Source organism: Pygoscelis adeliae, unplaced genomic scaffold (assembly GCF_000699105.1).
Source record: "Pygoscelis adeliae isolate BGI_AS28 unplaced genomic scaffold, ASM69910v1 Scaffold77, whole genome shotgun sequence".
NCBI classification, from domain to species: domain Eukaryota; kingdom Metazoa; phylum Chordata; class Aves; order Sphenisciformes; family Spheniscidae; genus Pygoscelis; species Pygoscelis adeliae.
Genome location: NW_008825216.1, coordinates 673,399 through 693,952, shown reverse-complemented (window position 1 = coordinate 693,952; position 20,554 = coordinate 673,399). Strand labels below are relative to the sequence as shown.

General features: G+C 39.0%; 1 protein-coding gene across 1 annotated transcript in view; it reads left to right on the top strand.

The window, feature by feature from the left end:
• Positions 1-4,700: 4,700 nt before the first annotated feature.
• FMN2 (formin 2) overlaps positions 4,701-20,554 on the top strand; it is a gene marked incomplete at its 3' end in the record, with an annotated part of 169,831 nt that continues 153,977 nt past the window's right edge. The window contains exons 1-2 of the mRNA XM_009329214.1: positions 4,701-4,768; positions 7,885-9,887. Coding sequence (XP_009327489.1) covers positions 7,943-9,887 — 1,945 coding nt within the window. The remainder of the gene's footprint in view (positions 4,769-7,884; positions 9,888-20,554) is intronic.

Here is a 20,554-nt window from a genome sequence, read left to right as displayed (position 1 = left end):
AAAATATATAAAGCCCTAAAACAAAAGTATTGGGCCAGCTAAGGCTGCATATGTATAGACAAGGCAAGAGTTTTACTGAAGAGGGGCTACAACTCAACCAACCACTCCTTAAAGTGGAGAATACTTTCCCTCTGCATAAGCAGATCTTACAGTATATATGCTAGAGACTGCATCTATCCAGATTACTTGCTGCAGTAGCTTCCCCTGATCTCTACTTAAGGTATGAACTTGAATTGTTGTAATTGCTATAGCAATTTCAGTTTGAGCTGTACTGTGGAGATAAATAAAGGCAAGAAATCTGAAGACAGCAGTTATGAACCCCCGTATGGATGACTCTTGCTCATCATCATGTGATAACAGCAAAGGATCACAGTAAGAGGAAGTAAAACCATGAGACGCTAATATAAGTGACGCATACTACTTCAGCTTTCCTTTGGTTTCCTTGGAGCTCCTTTCTTTTCTGGCATTTTAGTGCTTATCTTTCTCTGCATTGGATGCTGGTTTATAATTTTAATTTCAGTACACTATTCACTCCAGCTGCAAAGGCCTTCATCCTATGAACTCTTAAACAGATGAGGTCATTCGCATTTGTTCATTAGTATAGGTAGTGTTCACCTTGCTAATGTTCTACACTGAAGTAAACCAAAGGCTAGGAAAGAGATGCTCTTCCCTATCTTGCCAGGTTGGATTCGTTTAATCCCAAATCTGATTATGGAAATACTACAAAAAATGCATTCTAATTACTAAATATATTTGAGACTATGCAACAAATTTGTACAAAATTGCTGGCTTACCTTCAAAACCATCCCATTTTGTAAACTTCCCCAAGTGGTTTACAAAGTGAGGTTGCCCTAGGGTTGTTCTCTCTAGGGGGAACATATTTATGGCAATTGATAGGAGGAAGCTTGCTGTTCTAAAAAGCACTGAAAGCTGATCAATAGCTTTCTTTATTTTATGACCCAAACTCTGCACATCCACGTGTGTGTGTGTGAATGTCTGCAATAGAACAGGAGCTGATGTCTAAAAAAAGAGGGTAAAAAATTATGGGGTTTTTTTGTCTCCATATATTTTTAAAAACAAACCATGTCACTGGACTCTTTAAAAACAGAGAGAAGAACCTTAAGAAAAACTTAATCTTTGTCAAGTTTTCCTTCAGACTAGTAGATACTTGTTGCAGTAAAAAAGATAAATTTAGAGCCCCAAGTACTTAAGTTAATCCCTTGTCTCCTACAGAAAAGGACTAGGCTCAAAAATCTGCCATTGTTTCATGGCATTTTGGGCTCTCTGCAGGCAAGAAGGTCCACTGATACGATCAAAGTCCACATTTTTCAACCCTGTCATTAAGTACTCTGGGAGTTGTCCAAGAAAACCAAAAAGACAATATGTAATTTTCTGCTTGATTTAACAGAATATGTTCTTCTCTTAGGAATGAAAATAAGGAGGCCCAGTTTCCTACAGATTTGTATTCTTTGTTCCTTTCTCTATCCTCTAGTACAATAAACCTCTTCTCTGCTGCTCTCATTTTTCCCTATGAAATGCTTGCTTGTGGTGGGTATTTCTAAGCTATGTGAATCCTGTTTGATTGACTGACACAGTCAGTTCTGCTTATCTTCCCCCCCTTCTACCCAAATACTGATTCTGTATGTGTGTGAATTTTGCAGGGGTTTAATGATCTTCATCTTAAAAGCTTGGTTGATGTTTCCTACTGTGTTCAAAAGCTATTACGAGGTCTGAAGAAACTCTCTTATTGCATAAATTTCACTCCCTTAGAAAATAAAATTTGTAACTTAAACTCTGTGCTTCTTTGATAGCCTGGTCAGCAGATATTTTACTAATTATTTTTTTCATGATGCAGCCTACACTGTGTTGCATTGAATTTGCTTAGCATATATTACCAAACAACTGCTGGCTATCTGCATTTGAAATAAAATTTGTCTGAAACGAACTTTGTGGAAGGAAAAGTGGGAGCTGTGCCACAAGATACCTCACTTTTCAGTCTGCAATAGAGAATAAAACAGACCTTCATGCTTCCTTATTGCTCGGGTTTGGTTACAATACTAGTATAGCATCTTGTGCTCCAAATACAGGAGTCCCTGGCTGTGGTATCTGCAGAAGCTTGGATTTTCAGAGACTGTTTCTGTGACCTGACCCTGACCTGCAATGCGTACATCTTTGGAATGCTGGCAGGGTTTTGTGTGCAGCTGTTCAGCCAACCCTTCCTATACAAGTAACTATGAAAGGTTCTGTACAGCTTTTATGCTGAAAAGTATATTTTATAATAAAGCAGCAATAAAAATGTGGAAATGTTGGAAGAAAACAATAAAATGGCTTGTTGGAATGTGTATAGTTTTTGCTATGTGGAGCTGATCATATTTTTAAACAAAAAAAGCTCTTTCACAATGCATAAATGTATTATTGCATTTAGGTGAGAAATCCAGGAGGTTAAATGCTTCACAAAGGTTTTTGACTCCTAAGCAGTAGGCACTCTGCAGCATAGTAGTTGGCAAACATTGTATTGCTGGAGACTCTGCTTCTTCAGATACTTTAATTTTAAATGTTAGTTCTCACTAGCTAGAAATTATGCGGGAGAAAATTCAACACTATGTAGCAGGCATTTGAAAATCCTCGTCATCATTTTCTCATGCACCCAATAAAAGCTCCTAGGCAAGCCAAACACTCACCTAGGATCATTGCTTGCTGGGTTCAAGCTCCTTATAAAAGGAACTTTTCAATAAGTAAAACAGGTTTCCCATTAGCTGGATCACCTCAACTTAATATAAATACAATGCATGAGGTGTGATTTCATACTGCTCAGACAAGTATTAAAAGAAAAAGCAGAATCTCATATCCACTAGAAACTAAATGAGGCAAGGGCAGGACCAACGTCATCCCTAGCCACTTATGGCCTCTTCATCCACATTATATTTTCTGATTTCCTGACTTGGCCCTTTCTAGTCGGAAAGGGGAAGTGAGTCTGTTAGAGCTTGTCAAGTCATAAAAGACAATTCTTCCTATAGCTGAAAGAGATGGGAGGTGGGGGCAAGAAATTATTTTAAACTGCTTTGGCAGTATAAGGGAGTATTTAATGGTGTTGATTCCTTCTGGGGAGATACCTTTTCCAGCACGCTCAGAGTGGCAGGCGGGGGAGGCTTCCCACTGTCACAGGACAGCAGGCACCTGTCTCCAGCACTGGAGTGAATGAGAATGAGCCCTCTGCTCGCTTATAAAATTCAAGCTTTAGTAACATATAGATGGCTGAGAATATCCTGGTCTGCTTGAACAAACTTTTTTTCATACCATCTGCATTACCATATCCCAATCAGTAACGTGACACCAGAGTACTTTAAAACAGTCCTGTTAATCTCTGTGCCTTTATCTCCAACCCAAACCCATGCACATTGAGCCACTAATTGAAAAATAAATCTCTGTGTGGTGTGTATGGCAGAGGTGAGGATCCTCTGGGCTGTCCCTACTCTCCCTCTCCAAGCAGTAGCCCTGTCCCCTCAGGGAGTGGTGTGAAGGGAGGCTGGAGGAGAGACAGTGCTGGGGGGAGCAAAGCCCAGCTCCCAGAGCGCTGCCATGGCACCTGGGCCCTGCTGCAACTCTCACACTGTTGCCACCTCACCCTCAGCCCTCCTCTGTGTGGAGGTGAGGTGCAAGGTCTGCAAGTGGCAGCACAGGCCTTGCCTGTGGCCTTGGAGAATAAGGTTCAGCCTCCTCCAGCAGGCCGACGCCATGTTGTGGCTTACCCCCAGGAGAGCACCCGCCCTGGGCCGCAGCAGCCTCCCCCCACCACAGCTGCTGAGTCTCCCCAGTAGGGAAGGGGCATACAGAGCCCATATATGCATATGTACGTAGCCTGGCCAGCCACTTTGGGCTCCTGGAAGAGCTGGTCGTGAGCACATGTAACAAAGCCTGCCCCTCAGTCACCATGCAGGACAGTGTGTGGGTATGCGCAGGGCATATGGTGCGGCTCATCTTGGGGGTGCATTTGCTTTGCCCCCCCCCCCCCCCCCCCTTTACTGCATGTTGGTGATGGTGCTTCTGTGCTGGTAGCCCCAGCGTTATTGCCGTGGTACTGTTTTGGGCACTTCGTGTGTTACCACTCCTGTGGTTTAAATCCTTCCCTGGGATCGTACTGGTGAATCCTAACCCTGCTCCAAAGGCTCATCCCCTGGCAGGCACGGCCTGTGGCAGCGCTGTACCCATTAGCAGCAGTAATGGGACATTATTATCTCACTCTGTAGGGACTTGCTCGACAACTACTATCGAGAGCAGAATGAAATATCACAGTAAATAAATCATGGTGAAAACTCATCCACCCCAAGAAAGCTGTGTCTCCTCAGGGCAGGCTCCCCTAGGAGCCCGTCTCTCCCCCCAGGCAGCCTGTGTTTGAGACAGGCCCAGAATGCCAGGATGTCAACTGGTCACCCAGCCTTTTTGTGAGGGATCCGGGGGGAACGCTCCCACCACGGTCCCAGCTTCGCCTGGGGGGAAGTGCTCTGCCTTGGCTATGCTCCAGGAGGCCAAGGCCTGCACCCAGGTGTGGACAATCGGTGCTGCCGGCAGCCCTTCCCCTCCCAGCAGGGCAGGTGGGCAGGCAGGCAGGCAGTGCTGGGGGGATCTGGCCACCTTTCCAGACAGGCTGCAGTAAATGGTAACTGTCTTGTTGAAAATAATCATAATTTTGTAACAGGGACTTACTTTTCTAACAGGAATGTGTTAATGTGGAAGTCTCTGGGAGCACAAAGACAATGCATCTTGAGTTGTAAGTTTTGAATCTCCTCTGTGTGTTGCCATTCATGTCTCCTGAGCTTCAGAGGAGAATGAGAGGTGAAGGGGATCTCAGGCTTATGCCTGCAATCTCGCCCCTTGAATTTTAGACTGACCACTGGCAAATAAATGCGGTAGGTAGGCAGGCAGGTTCACAGACTAGCCTCAGTTGTTTGTTGACAATTTATAGCAAGCTAAGAACAAGTTATAGTTACTCTTAAAAAAGAAATATCCTTCTTGAACACCTAAAAACCCCTCTTTTCCCTGTTTACTTTCTGTTGGAAGTCTCTTTTTTGGTGTAGAATATTGAATACGTTCTTGGCTTTTAAAACGTAGCTTATACTGATGCCAGAATGTTCTGGTTTCTTGCTGACTTTTAATAATATGTTTTTCTTCATAAGCTAAAAGACTCCTGAGAATAAACAAACCCCAAAGTATTAACATTTGGGTTTATGTTTGGCTAATGTTAACGTTTTGTACTTTCCCGCAAATGCTCACTGAAAGTTGTATCTATTACTGCCACTTTGGGGTAATGTGTTCTGCCCCCATCCTCCTTTCTTTTTTTTAAACATATTTTCTGTGCCTTATGTGGAATAACCAGAGCAAATTCTTTGATGTTCACATGCATACCTCTGTTCACATAAGTATGCATATTTTGGTGATGTTCTTTCCTCATATAGACCAGAAATCCTAGTCAGAATCCATGCTTGGTTAAGGTATCACATTCAGAGGGACTATCTAGAAAATGGTTTGGGTTTTTTTCTTATAGTTATTTTGCTTTTAGGATTACAGCCGCAGATTGAAAAAAGTGAATAATTTTTAATATAATGTATTTAAACTCAGGTAATATCTATGGCTATGCCTTTATATGTTTTTTTGAAGAACTTACTCATCAGGATGTGCTCTATGAAAGCTTGTAGGAAATAGTGCAGATGCATGATTTAAACAATTATAAGTTTCTAGAGTCTAATTAAAAAATGAAGATCAACTTGACTGTCTTATAACCCCAGCTTTGTCAATGGCTTGGTTCTGCAGCATTATTTGCAGTGTAATTACTGCTGGTGAATTATCATTTGTTGGAATGGGAGTGTGTTGAGTTTGTAATGCAAGTTTGCAGAGAAGAAAGGAAAGGGAACATTTCAGAACATCGCACTAGTTCTACATTTCCCTTACACGTTCAGTCCACAGTATCTTTATATTACTTCTGCACTGTGTTAATTTCTGGTGGATTTTAGTGGGAGAAGAGTTTTTAAATGGGGTTGGAAGCTACAAGTACTCCCATTGTAATCAAGGGTTAGATCCTTGTCGGTTCTAGTCAGTGAACATATCGATTAAGGTAGTAGTATACTACCATGGTTCCCTCAAACTGTGCCTTAAGTAATTCTTACTGTGTATCTTCAGATGGACTGAAATTACCAGAGCTTTCAAAAACCTTTTCCAAGTATGTAATAATGCTGTAAAAGGTAAAATACTGCAACAAATTAGAAACTAAGTAGGATAACAGAAAGCAAAATCAGGAATGGAGTAAAAAAGAAAAATCACTTAACATGCTCTTGCAGGTTTTGCTGTATTTATAGCAAATATAGCAAATATTTATATTTATTATCTTGCTAGTATCTTTATGAATGCTGAGTGCTAAAATTGGAAAAAAAAGAAAAAAGATTAATCACTTCATTAGATAAGTGAAAACTAAAAAAACCCACTGAGTGTGCAAAGTCATCTGATCCACTTACAACACTTGAGTTCTTGTAGACAGAAGACTTCTGGTGCCTAAGCCACAGGCCCCTCAGAACAGGACTTACAACAGAGCAGTAAGTGAACAAGAAGCACAAGCAAAAAATTATGATAGTTCAAAATAATTTACTTGCATGTATTATTGACAGCGTTATTCTTTCCAAACTGAATTAACAGCAATTATTTAACAATGACCACAGCCCAGATTTGTGAAGGTATTTAGCATCCATTGAAAAAAACCAGTGTTTGTGGGGGGGTGCCTGCATAGTTTTTAAAGTGTGAATGATATTCTTTTTCTTCTTCTTCTTTAATGTGTATTAAGGCAGAGGAAAGCAAGTGAAACCTCTGGTAGGAAGAGAATGATACCAAAACTAAGAGTTACGGAAACCAATAGGATGCATTCCCCTGGAATGATGTATTGTTTTAAGCAATCTCTGCTGAAAGGGAAATTGCTAATAAAGAAGCTCAGAGGTGTGAGGAATAGGTAAAGTCATTCACAGAAATTGAACCTAATATACCAGGCAGTCTAGAGATGATAAATCATAAACAGAAATCTACCTAATTACTTCTTGGCTGGTGTTGAACCAAGATATTGAAATGCTGAACTGATCCAACTGGGCAATTTGGCATTCTTATGCCCTTTTGTTTCTATACCAGTTATGTTAAATCTAAATTTTAAAGGTGGAAGGGAGTACCTGTCTGGAAGTTCAGGAAACGTATTTATGAAATATGGATGCTTATAAATCTAAACCAAAAACAGAGGAGAAGAAGCAACTGATTAAAACTGTTGCACAAGTTTCCAAAATAGTTAGCAAGTTGGCAGTGTTTAAATCAATTATTAAATACATAGGGTGAAATAGAGGAATGCTTTACTGTATCCTTTTTCCTTAGTAGCATTTGAATAGTGCTATTTTTCTTGTTTGTTTTGTCTTGTTTCATGCCAGATGTTCTTATCAGGGGAAACAATGGTGGTATGTTTTAATATTGATGACTTGATTCTCCTGGGAATAATAGTATATCTACCTTCTCAGAATACAAATTGTGGGAGGCTTTTTATAGTGTAATTACCATAATGCATTGAATTTTAAGTGCAACTCTTTAAAACTGTGGAAAGAATTTTTTGTTTATTATCTTTCTTCTATCTACTTTCAGAGTGACTCTCCTTTTAAAACTATGTATCGTGTTTTGGTGGCCTTTAAAAAGTAAACACGTAAATCACCAGAGGTACTGTGTAATCTGTCAAAGTAGCATATGCTTAAGCACCTTATAAACTATTAAATAGTCATAATATTTCTCTTTCCAACGTTATTCATTTAAACAATTGCAGAGTAATTAAAGTACCTTGCTTTAACTTTTTTTTTTTCTTTTTCCCTCCAGGAACTTGACCATTGAAATCCTGAAATTATAAACGATTTGGTGATGAGCTGAGCTTGCAATGCAGGCAATAAAAACCGTAGAAAAAGAAGTGACTTTTATAAAGGAAATACTTTTCACAGAATCCTTCCTAAAGAAACAAGAGTGCAGCAGAAGCCTGGAGAGCAGGCAGCTCCGTGAGCAGCAGCCATTGGAAGGAGCTGTCTGCAGCTCTCAGTGCTGTACTGAGCATGTCCCAGCGGAGCCCTGTGCAAGCAGCACATTATGCAAAAAGGCAGCTCTAGCAGATGGGAGAGAGTCACAGCAAGCATTTGCTTCACTTGCATCACCACCGCTTGAAAGCAAACCTGGATCGCTAGAGGGGATCTCGCCGGCAGGCCAAAGGAATGAAATCCGGGAGCATGGCTTGACTGCCGAAGGTGTTGCACTGCGAAAAATCATGGGGAATCAAGATGGGAAGCTGAAGAAAAATACAGGTGATGTACATGAAGGAGGAGAGGACGCCTCTGGGCCCAAGGATACAGATGGCACAAAGAAGGTATCGGGAAGCAGAAGGGGACTGGGGAAGCATGCAAAAGGAAGTGAATCCAGTAAGAAGAAGGGTAAGTCAGACTCGAGGGCCTCGGTGTTTTCAAATCTGAGGATCAGAAAAAATCTGTCCAAGGCTAAAGATGGGAATAGTAGTTCACGGGAGGATGTTTTGGAAAGCCAGGCCTTGCAGGCTGGAGAGCTGGACAGTACTCATTCAATTGTAACCAAAACTCCAGATATAAGCATCTCTGCGGATGAAGGGGGTCTCTCAGACACAGATGGGGAACATTTTGAAATCAGAAATGAAACTGTCCCAGCTGCTGCAGAGACACAGGATGGACAAAGGACCAGCTCTGGCTCTGATACGGATATATACAGTTTCCATTCAGCCACAGAACAAGAGGACTTGCTTTCTGATATCCAGCAAGCTATTAGACTGCAGCAGCAGCAGCAGGGGGCAATTAACATTGGAACTGAGGACCTTGTCACCAAAACAATAGGCCGACACATGGCTAATTCGCAAGCAGCCCCCTTAGATTTTGAACGGTTTCTTTCAGTAACTACCACTGACAAAGAGAGGAGTCCAGACACTGAGGGGGCTTTTCCAGCGATATCTGAAATTGCAGAAAACATTCCCGTCTCCTGTGCAACTGAACGTGAACGGAAAGAAGCGGTAAATGGCACAGGCTCTCCTGGTAACGGCTTATTTGAAACACAAGAATGTAAGCTATTGATTGAGGAACAGGAACAGCTCATTGCTAGAGTGGATGCTGTAGCTAGTGAACTAGAAGATGATTCCAATAGAACTGTGGTAGAAAACGGGTCTCAGACACACAGCTCTACACGACCTTTTCCAACCTCGGTAGCAGATGCTGAGACTAAAATTGCTGAAGTGCAGGCTGTTGATTTGCAGGACTCAGTAACAGAGGATGATATTTCAGATGCAGGCCATGATCATGCTGCTCAGACTCAGGAAGAGGAACACCCTCTGTCAGCCAGTCAAGAGGACCTGCATAATGGTTTATCCACAGAAATGAAAAATGGCATTTTGTCCTCTGAGGGGACAGCAGGCAGTCCGATGCTTGGTTCCCGATGTTTTAAGCCCTATCTAATTAATCCTTGTTACATCAAAACCACAACTAGGCAACTGAGTTCTCCCAACCATTCACCATCTCCCTCCCCATCCCAGAGCCCACTTTTTACAAGAAGGCAGGAGTCCTTCCACAAAAAAGAAAAAGTCTCAATCAAGAAGCAGAGGTCTGCTAGTTTGGCAGGTTTATTTAGTCGTTCCGCAGACTGGACAGAAGAGGTATCTAATCACAAATGTGAGATAACACAGAAGGTGGGCTCTGCAGGCTACTTGGAGCACAAGGGGTTTAGAGAGAAATTTCAAACAGAAAGAGTGCCTTTGACTCATTCAAGAAAGTCCTCAGGGGTGCAGGCTTCTGCAGAGACGTTTCCCAATGTTTTTTCAGGTGAGTGACATGTATTAAGTTTTTTTTGTCCATAAAGTCTTTGAAAAGATATTTAAAATACTTGAATTCAGTCCTTTGCATGTACTATTGTCTTTACTTGCACTGACAGTTTTAAAATCGAAGGCCTGATCTTACAAACACAGTCACATTTCATTAATAAGAATAGCCTCTCTATTCAGTGTCAGCCTGGCAGTACTGCCAGTAAAGGAAGTGCATAACTGTTTGAAGTTTTTCTTTCTGCTTTTCTCCTTTGTCTAAATTCTGTAGGAAAAGGCTGGATGCCTTAAATTATTCTTGTTGAAAAATGCTAAGAGCTGCACTGTTGTAGGCGGACCAGCTCTCTGCATAAATAGATCTTTCAGATGCAAAGCTTTCTGTAACTGGGATCCTGTTTGGGGTTTTCTTGTGCTAGGCGCTGTTCTGATGTACTGTAAATATTTGAGAGCTGCACCTGGTATTAGACTGAGGCAGCGATGAGGATTTTCTTAGCACAAAAAGGAAAAAGCCATGCAAGCACAGATGGACAGCACTACAGACAGGAACCAATTACTCCTTCAAAAGGGGAAAAGAGGAGGAGAAAAAAATGTTAATGACTTGAAAAGGCAGCATGAAATGGAGACGAGAAGGGAAACTGTGGGTAGTACAATTTGGTAGCTGTGGCAGGCTGCTGCTCAGGCTACATAAGGTGACTAACTCAGGAAAGCGTTCTTTTACCTTGCCTGTTAGGCAGCTTGCATCCTCTCACAAAGGCATAGGAATATAGAGTTTACAAACGAAATAGTGTGAATAGATGGTTATATTTTCTGCACCTTGAGGTTTTTTCCCCCTTTCTCTTCCCCCTATCTGAAGTTTCTATATAAAGCTAATGTATTCACAAATAGAGAAGGCCTCTGCCACATAGGAGGTATGTATACAGAGGAAACTCAGCAACATATTCCATTTATTTTTCACTTCAGAAAACAGTAGAACTAAGAGTATACAGAGAATATGCTCTACAAGCATCCGTCACAAGATTAAAACAGTTGAATCTATAATCAGGTTTATGTTGAATGGAAGTCTGTTCTAGATGCATAAGCACAGTAACCAAATATGTACTGGAGCTATTTGCAAAAAATGCAGTGAGATTTTTTTTTTGTTTAGTTTTCATAAAAGAACAAAATAGTATGGCTTACAAAGGGAGCAATGACATGATTTAAAAATCACATGTAAGAAAACAGTGAAGCCATCAACAACCATTTTGCATAAAAAGACTATCTTGTTTTATACTGTAGATTTTAAAAATTATGTAATGTGTAATCGTTTGCATTCATAGTTGCTTTCTTTGTGCACATTCTACTCTGCTTGACATCACAGTAATACTGGTGAATGAACCTGTCTGGAAACAGAAATGAAAATTAGTGGCTTTTTTGCACAGCAGCCAACTCCAGGAGTTTGAAATACTCAGGTAAAGCATTAACATTATTTTCCAGATTCAAACCACAAGAGTACTTTCATCCTTCAGTAGTCTTGAACAGAAATCCCCAATTTCAGTCTTGAAAATTAGAATTCAAGTTTTTCACACAAAAAAAGCCAGCCCCCTCTGAAGGAGACCAACCCCCTCTGAAGTGAGCTGAATCTTTTTGTTTTAAATCCCTTCCACCTGTTTTCTTAGATTTAATTTCAGACATCCCTATCTAAAGTTTTACAATTTGAGGTGATCACTACTTTATAGCATATAAAAAGCATGGGGGTTTTGCTGTCAACATTTGACAGCTTATAAACAACTTGGAGAACAAAGCTTTAAATTGCATCAACAGTAATTAGACTTTCTTCTCTATGGTGGTACTATGATGGAAATAAATAAATTTTATGTGGCAAACTCCAAGAACATGGAACTACTTTTTAGAGATCTGTTTTCCAGGAAACACTTCTTCACATTTTCTCACAAGGTTTCGATTTACTTATTAATAATTTTTGTTTTATTGTGTTTTCCCACCAACAGTTTAGACTGTTATTGTGAAGGGACCAATGTCCAATGCAACACTAGTTCTGTCTCTTATGGAAATTACAGTGACCCTCATTTGCATGTACATACCAGCTGTCTTTACAGGCAGAAGACAATTATACCTTTCAGTTCATGCAGAAAATCTTGAAATGAAGGAACTGGAAATGACATGATAACACTTCATCTCTTTTTGATCTTTCTTCTTATTTTTAAAAATATATTTACAAGCTGAAAATTATCAAGAATATAAAAGTAACAACTAGTGTACATGAAAAAGGGAAATTAAACTTAACATTTGTATTCCCACAGACTGTCTGTTATTGCTGTAAGAGCAGAAAAGCTTCTTTATTTAAACCAGTCTGCACAGCAATAATTACAGAAAAAATTTCCTTGTAACTTGCATGTTGCTTTTGAAAAATGTTGTATTTTAATTGTGTGCATCAGATGCATCAATTTGGGGATTACCATCAGGTTTTTAGAAATAATATTCTTTATAGTGGCTCATTTCTATCTTTAAAAAAAAAAATCAGCTTCTTGCCTAGAGCATTAAATCCCATCTTGCTGTGCAGCGACTGCAGTGTTGTTCTGCATTTCTAACAGGAATGAAGTAAAATATTCCACAACACTTTAGTCATCGATTTTAATGACAGCAGGTTCTATGCAGATGACTGGCCTACTTTTGCACTATGTTGTGGTTTGGCTGTGTGCCATTCCTTTTCACAATGATCCATATGAACTCTTCTAAGGCTATTTTAATGTAAAATGTAGATGGAAGCCAACAACTGGAATGGTAGAGACTTTGCAAATTTTAGTTTTGCTTTATATAAGAAATAAGTAAAGCATGGTATTTCAAATCTGATGTATTGGCTAAGAACGTGGTGTGGACAAATTTATGGGCATTTTGTAATTCAGGCATCACATCTATTTCTTTTATGATGAGGACAGCTGTATTTGAAATTACAGTGACAGTAATTACAAGTTCTAGATTACCTGATGCACAGCAGAGCCACGGCTTTTATGTTGTGGTCCCAGGAGGACAAGAGCTGAACCTGAATGAATAAGGTTTGCTCTCTCTTACTTCAGTATGTGGCAATGAATGATTCGCACTACCATTAAGAGAGTATCTTGGTGGGAAAATGAAATTAATGTTTCCAAACATTAACATAAATTAAACGGAAGAGGTAATAGATTGATTTAAAAACAAATGAGTTTATTCTAGCATTAATTTGAGGTGCAGTGATTGCAGAGGAGCTAGTAAGGGTGTCTATTACATAAACTGAATGTAAAAGTCCCATCAGCTGCCCCAGATGGTAATTAAACTTGAGCCAGACAAACCCATGCCCTTTCTAATCTCTGTTGGCTGGCTGTAACACACTTGCAGCATGAATCTCTTTCAAACAGATCATTTATCTTTAAGTTTGTCTTCAGAGATTTGTATGTGTCCTGCTCTAGCTGTAAACAGGAGACAAACAAACAAAAAATCCTGGTTACCATAAAACAAAACCTGAAGTCAGTCCTATGCTTGTGTCTGCAGGCATATACAAAGGTCTTAGTAGTATGTGAAAACTTGCAAAAACAGGATGCAAGTTTGTTTCTGAGAATTGAAGTAGACCTTTTTAGATACTTTTTCAAGGTTTTTTTTCATTCTGATTCATGTGATGATGCACACAATATGGATTTGTATCTATTGGCATCCTAAGGAGACTATTTATCATGCAACTGTTATTTAAGACTTATGATTTACTGTTTCACTGATTATGTTTGTTAGCAGTAATACAAATGTTTCTTTTATCAGATGGTGGGGCAGTGCAGCCTCCAACTAAGGGAGCTGCCCAACAGCAAACCTTCACGTGCTATGGGGATCATGCGCTACACTGAGTGCTGCTAGCAAGCATCTGAAGGGAAAGTTCCTCCTCTTTTTGCCTAGTAAACCCAAACCTGGAGGCGGCGGCGGGGGGGTGGGACTGGGTGATTAAAAAAAAAAAAAAAAAGCTGCAATACTGCACTCCAGCTACAGTAAAGTGTGTTTGAAAATGGGCTGCAATATGATATTGAAAGACTGACGAGTGCTGATAAGTTACTTTAATGTTACTGTGCCCACACTGCAATATGGGAATTGGAGTAACATGACTAATGTCACTGGAATGCAGTGCTGCCACAGGGTTGTTTGGGGGACTCGTGATTAATGCTTTGATCTTTATCTAGAACTTCATTGGGAGTAGCAGGTTTTGGTCATGGGGTTGAGTGGCCACATCTCTCTGGCAACTTCTTTCTGAGCAGCAACCCAGTTCTGAGGTCTGACTGGCAGTCTGACTCACATCTGGAGTAGAAATGTGTTGTCTTGGATGCCTGTTGGTCTCCTTTGGGGTGCAAAGGGGAAAAGGAAAAGGGATAGTCTATAGTTGGAGGTCCGTGCAGCTCTGTTTGGACCCTGGACATAGTACCAGTATAATACCCATCACACATGGGATCTGTCTAGAGCTGGTCATTAAAGGACATTGCATGCTTCAGTGATTTCGTTTCTGTGAAAAGAGTAGTGGATTATTCCAGTGGGAATAGTTATATGGAATTTAAGTTTGAATATATTTCTTGGATCTATTTGTGCTTTGTTATTTTTGAATATATTTACAAATTATTTAACAGCTGTGGGGGCGTGGTTTGTCCATTTTTTGTTTTTTTTGGTTTTGGGGTTTTTTTTAAATGTGTGTAGGCCTCTTCTTTGCAGAAAAAACTCTATTCCTTGAAGCAGGCCTCACCTTTTTCTCCATACTGTGGTGTCTAAAGAAAAAAAAACTTGGAATTGAAAAGCATCTTTAGGAATATTTTAGGCTGCCTGTATATGAGGGATCAAGTTCTAATGTGAATGATGGTATTAGAAAATGCAAAAATACTAATTAGCCAAGATAGTTTGTTTGTGCTGTAGTTTAACCAGGATATGGCCAAGTGTATTCCTTATAAACTACTCCTGCCAAAATTTGGACTTACATAAGGAATAGCGGTGGTGAAGTGTATATGTGTAGGTGTTTCTGTGACTGTGGCTTTGATTATTTTTAGGCACACTTAATACATTTACATTTTAGATACATTTAAAAGCATCATTCTGTAGTGGCTAGGTGGAATACAACAGTTTCTGGAAACTTACTTCTATGCATACAGTTTATCTTTTTTGGGGATGAGGTGAGTTGATACAAGGGGAACAGGGCAGAAGCAGTGAGAAGATGTGAAAGGAATGTGACAGGAAGGATGTGAGGACTTTACATTGTGTCACCTCATTCCTGCCTCTTCATATGACAATACAAGGCCAGTTGCATTTCATTAAGAGCTTTAGAAAAGGCAGCAAAGTGGGTTCAGGAGCTGTGTCACTATTATTTCCTTTAAGCAGCAGCAACTTCCTGCATTCCTACATTGCACTTCATGTAAAGGAAATTAGGGACAATGAAATGGTCTGTGTTACCTTAAGTACAAAATGACTATTCCTCATTTCCATATTGCTGCTGTCCAGAATAAGTTTCCTTCACACTGACCTCGCTTTATTCTCAGATAAATACAGAACATGACTTCTTTCATCCATAGATGCATAGATGATGGAACCCATTAAGTCAGTTAGCAGTTTTGTAACAGTAGGAAGCAGTGGTTATGACATTGTGTGTATGTGTGTGCGAACAACATCACAGTTGTAAAAGTAAATCCTAATATACATAAAATTAAATGGAAATATATAAATACAGAAGAAGTACAAAAATGCTTGAAAATTTAATCTTTTTGGTGTCTTGACATATGCAGCTAAATAGTGGCAGGAAAGCCTAGTCACAAGTGAGATTTTTCATTGAAACATTCTTATGTGCCAGTAAAAGTATGAATTTGTTTGGTCTTAGGATCTATGTGAAATTTATCAGGAGTGCCAGAGTTCTGAACCTGGTATGAATTTGAATCAGGAGGAAGCATAGATAACTTTATTGTGGAACTAATTACAGGAGGCAGCGTTCATTCTAGAGTTTATTTGATGCCGAGATCTGGCTCAGATGTCCCTTGAAGATGCATAATAGGTAGTATGTACCAGGGGAAAAATAACTCATATCCTTTCCTCTTCCTTGCACTGATAAGGAAAAAATCACCGTACAAAGGAAGGCAGTGCTGCAGTAACACTATAATTAACTACATTAACATCTGCTAACAGTCATGGAAGAAAAGGTGGTTTTTATTAAAAAAAAAAGAAAAAAAAACCCAAACATTGCCTTCATAACAGAGGGTGTGTATCTAAACACTATTTTGTCATGCAAAGAGTGAAGACAATACAGTATGCTGAGAAATAGTTGAGGGAAATATTTTATTACATCAATAAAAGAACATGAGGGTCCAGTTACAGTAAGGGAGATGTGCTTAGGTTTTATTCAGATGAAGTCTAGAAGAACATATCTGCACAAATATATAGATGTGCATGTATATGGAATGTGGTTCTAATTTTCTGCTTTTCCCCTTTCTTCATCTTACCAGTTTTTGTTTATGGATACAAAGAAGAAAAGCTTTTGTACATTGTGATAAATACTAAAAAGTCAGCAGTTATTAAAGTTGGAGGAGATTGTCAGACCTTGGGTGCACAGGCCCTGGAGAGGAAAGAAAGCTAAGGCACACTGGGGCTCTAATGAGTAGGTTGAAAGAAATTTGTTATTTGTGTCCCACTTCAGAGGCTTGCTAGTCCAATTCAGTTGTGTTTTGTGACCTGTGGCTGCTTGAGCAAATACTTGGATTTACTTCTAAGGTAGAGATGAACCAGACTGTGTTAAATGTCAAATGAAATGTAGAACCATTGGGAATAAAGAAGTTTTACAAAATTGGGCTGTAAAGAACAGTGTGTATCAGTTTGGACTGACAAAAGACGCTGTTAGTAATAGCTGCCCAAAAAGACATCAGAGGAGCTTCTTACTTTAAAGAGCTAGACAGAAAGAATTGTGGCTTTCCAGCAGTCTGTGAGAACCTGGCACAGAATACCATCTTCACATCACAAAACACCACAGAAACTAAAAGGGTAAAGATGGGCAGAATTAAATACTTGCTGAGAGAAACCTAAGCACCTGGAAAACACAATATGGAAGTTGCCAAAGATGCATATAGTGGCTAAAAGATTCGGTAGACAGACACATATAGATTCTCTTTTATCATAAACCACTATAATTAGGAAAGCTGTAGCAATATAATTCTGTAATCTGCAATAATACTGCATTAGAACCTGAAGAGAAATCAACGTGAAAGGAGACATGCCATATAATGTGGGAGTGTGCATCTTGTTTATATTTTTAGAAAGGTATTTTATACTGTGTGCCACTGCTGTATTATAGTTGGGGAATTGTTTGGTATTTAAAAACTTCATCTTGTGAAAGATATTTAGTGACATATAAGATATATTCTTACCTTTCACCATATATATGATACAAATAGTGAAAAGTAAGGATAAAAGCATAGCTTAATACTTTGTCTCAGCTTATCCTGTGTGTCGTATCAGAAAATTCAGTGTGGGGGAAAAAGGTATAAAATCTTAGTCACCGGGAAAGCAAAATTTCAAGGAGATTAATGTTCAAGTTAGAGAGACAGAATGCTTAAAAGACTTGCTAATCTGCAAGAGTTCTGAAAGCGCTGTCATAGGCCATCACACATTTAGATATATTTTGAAGCTCTGGTGATAGCAAAGTTAGAATACCTGGGTTTTAGAAAAAGTGTTTTGTTGTTATTGCGAATGATCCAGGCAATTTTAGTCGTCTTATTTTGACTGCAGCAACAAGCAAGGCTTTGGAACAAATCTTGAAGGAGGAAATTATAAGATATAATTACTTATTGAGTATATTACAAAAAGGTAATGAAAAATGGAACAAAATGCAGCATGGTTTTAGCAAAGATCAATAAGACTACATCGATAGCTTTTTATGTACAGCTGCTTTCTAGATAAAGCAAGAGTGGTAGGAAGGAATTCATCTGGGTTTCCGTACAAAATGACAACACTGCAAATTACTTACCTGAAGAAGAAAATTACTGGTGGTTTTGATAAGGGACACCGTCACATTATTTCTCTTCCACCAAAGAGGAACAGCTTCATTTTGGTCTACTTCTACGTAGTGTTGTGATAGGCTTGGTCAGGCTATGGAAGTTTATTGCATAATTAATGCAAGACTAGAGCTGGGTCCTGACCTTTGTCCTGACCTTAGTGTTTGCAGGGCTTGACCTTTTCATCACCAACTGAAATTTTCAGTAAACTTTTGTCTTTTTTTTATTATAATAGAATTTCAAAATTAGGAACTAGGCCGGCATTGAGAGTTCATTCATCAGGACCAAGGTTTGCATTAATCAGTTTTTGACCTGACTGCTTCAGCTTTTTCCAGCATGATTTGTGCAAGTATGGCATATGATTAAGTAATCTTTTAACACACCATTGGGGGTATGATGAACTTGGTGTTGTTGCCATGTCTCATAGCCAGGACAAGTGGACCAAACCGTTTCAAAGTACAACTTCTTGGTTTGATCATGGCACACTATAGATAAAGAGTGAGATAGGTTTTTTGAAAACTGTTTGTTTGTAACATCCTTTCAGGGGTGGCTTTTTTTACTTCATTAAATCTGGGATTTTTTCCTTGTCACCTTTGGTATTAGGGAATCCCATTTTCAAATTTTTGCCAGACCTCTGCTTTTTCCACCAGAGCATTCCTGGAAGAATCTCAGTGGCATTTGTACGAGGTGCCACTTTTCCCTGTGCGCACTGTGGTGGCCCCAGGGGCAGCAGCAGCATTCTCTTGCCAGCGGTAGCTTGTGCCCTTCCTTCCAAAAGGGAGCACACACACGTGTTCCCTGGCTTTTTTTGGGATGTCTTGAGCACTTGAAGCTGTTAGCATTATGTGATTCTCTTTCTGTAACAGTGTAGTGGGCTGCTTGTTCTAGCTGAGCGAGTTGAAATCTCAATGATACGGTTATTCAAGCTCTCTTGCACAATCTGGAATCTGTTTAAATGATTAGTGATAATTGTGGGGCTAAAATAAGGGGAAAAAATTACTTGCTTGAGTTGCACAGGGGTTGATATATTGTGGTTCTAACTTAGAGCTAGTCAAGAGTGTTCATGTAAAATTTTTAACAGTCAAGAGGGTACTAAAAGACGGGGCAGTATAAAGGGAGGGAGGCAGAGATGCCAAGAGATTCAGACAGCTTGGAAAAAGTAGAGCATGGTGTTTACTGTGATAATCAGATACAGGACTGACAGATGTGAAATTAATAATTGATAGTTTTATTCTAGTTGTTTAAAGAGCCTATGAATATAATCAATCCATCAATCAATGCTTTCTTCACTGGAATTTAATAAATATATATTTCTGACTTTGAAATTACATTGAACTCTGTTTAGGCAGGCATAGAAAAATGGGGGTTCAGGGGGAGACAGTGTTGATGTATGTCTTTTTCTTAATTCTCTTGTTTAGCCAGACTTTCTGCTTTTGATTTCTGAATTTAAGATGATATGCGGGTTCAGTTCATGCCTTCCATGTGAACAGAGCCAGGAAATCTGGAGACAGAACATGAGAGAAGAAAGGACAATCCTCTCAAGCATTTCCACACATCTCTAACTTTGGTAGTGTTCTAAATACTAAAATATAATATATAAATATATTTTAAAAGAATAAATTAATATATATTATATATAATATGATAATATACAATATAAATATATAAAGAAATCAATATGTAACCTCTGGGTTTTTTTCCCTTAGAAACATATGTATGTGTACAAGCAGTTAATGCAGATATTAGCTATTACACTGATAATAAAAACAAAAGGAAATATCTTTATGACAGAATTATAGAAATTTGTACCATAACCCTAGACAGTGACGAGTTTTGTAATTTTTATGGTTTATGTTGCCTAGAAATTAAACTTATGACATACTTTACTTTGTGTTTATTCATAGTGAAAGGATTCAATTTTGGGGTTGTTTTTGTTTTTGTTTTTATTTGTGAAAACATGTATGCAGGCCTGTTGCTTGGTGGGTTTTCCATGTTTTATGTAACCAGGCTGTGAGAAAACTGTCATGTGGTTTTAGGAAAGTATCTGTCAATGAAAATTCAATCCCTTTTAAAAAAAAAAAAAAAAAAAAAGAAAGAAACAGCCAAAACAACCTCACAGGAGGAGAGATCTGGAACAGTTTCCCAATCTAAATCAGCAGAGGATTAGAAACTCTGCAGTGAAAAAGAACAATAAATGAAGTCTCTAATCCTGGAATATTGGGCAGAATCTCCCAGGTCAGGCTTCAAGCAAGCAAGAGACTAAATTAATTTATTTTTTTTAGTGCAAATGTATATTTAATATGCATTTATGCAGGACTTGGGATTGTTACTTGATGAGAAGAAGAGATGGTAGAGTACCAATTTCCAGTTCTGTTTCATTCCCCAGGTTCCACGTGCACGTTTGAAAACCTCTTCTTTCTCAGCGGTCACATGTTGCATATTATATTTAGGCTGACCGGTATAGATTAGCTGAAAAACTTGAAATTTGAAAAGATTATGAAATGAAAGGAAAACATCAAAGAAATGTAATACTTTTGATACTTGAAATATCAATTTTATATGTGAAATAGTAGTCACTCCGTGCTTTGTATATTTGAGACCTAGGAAAGTACATTAAACAGTAGAAGGTGAAAATGAAATGACTGAT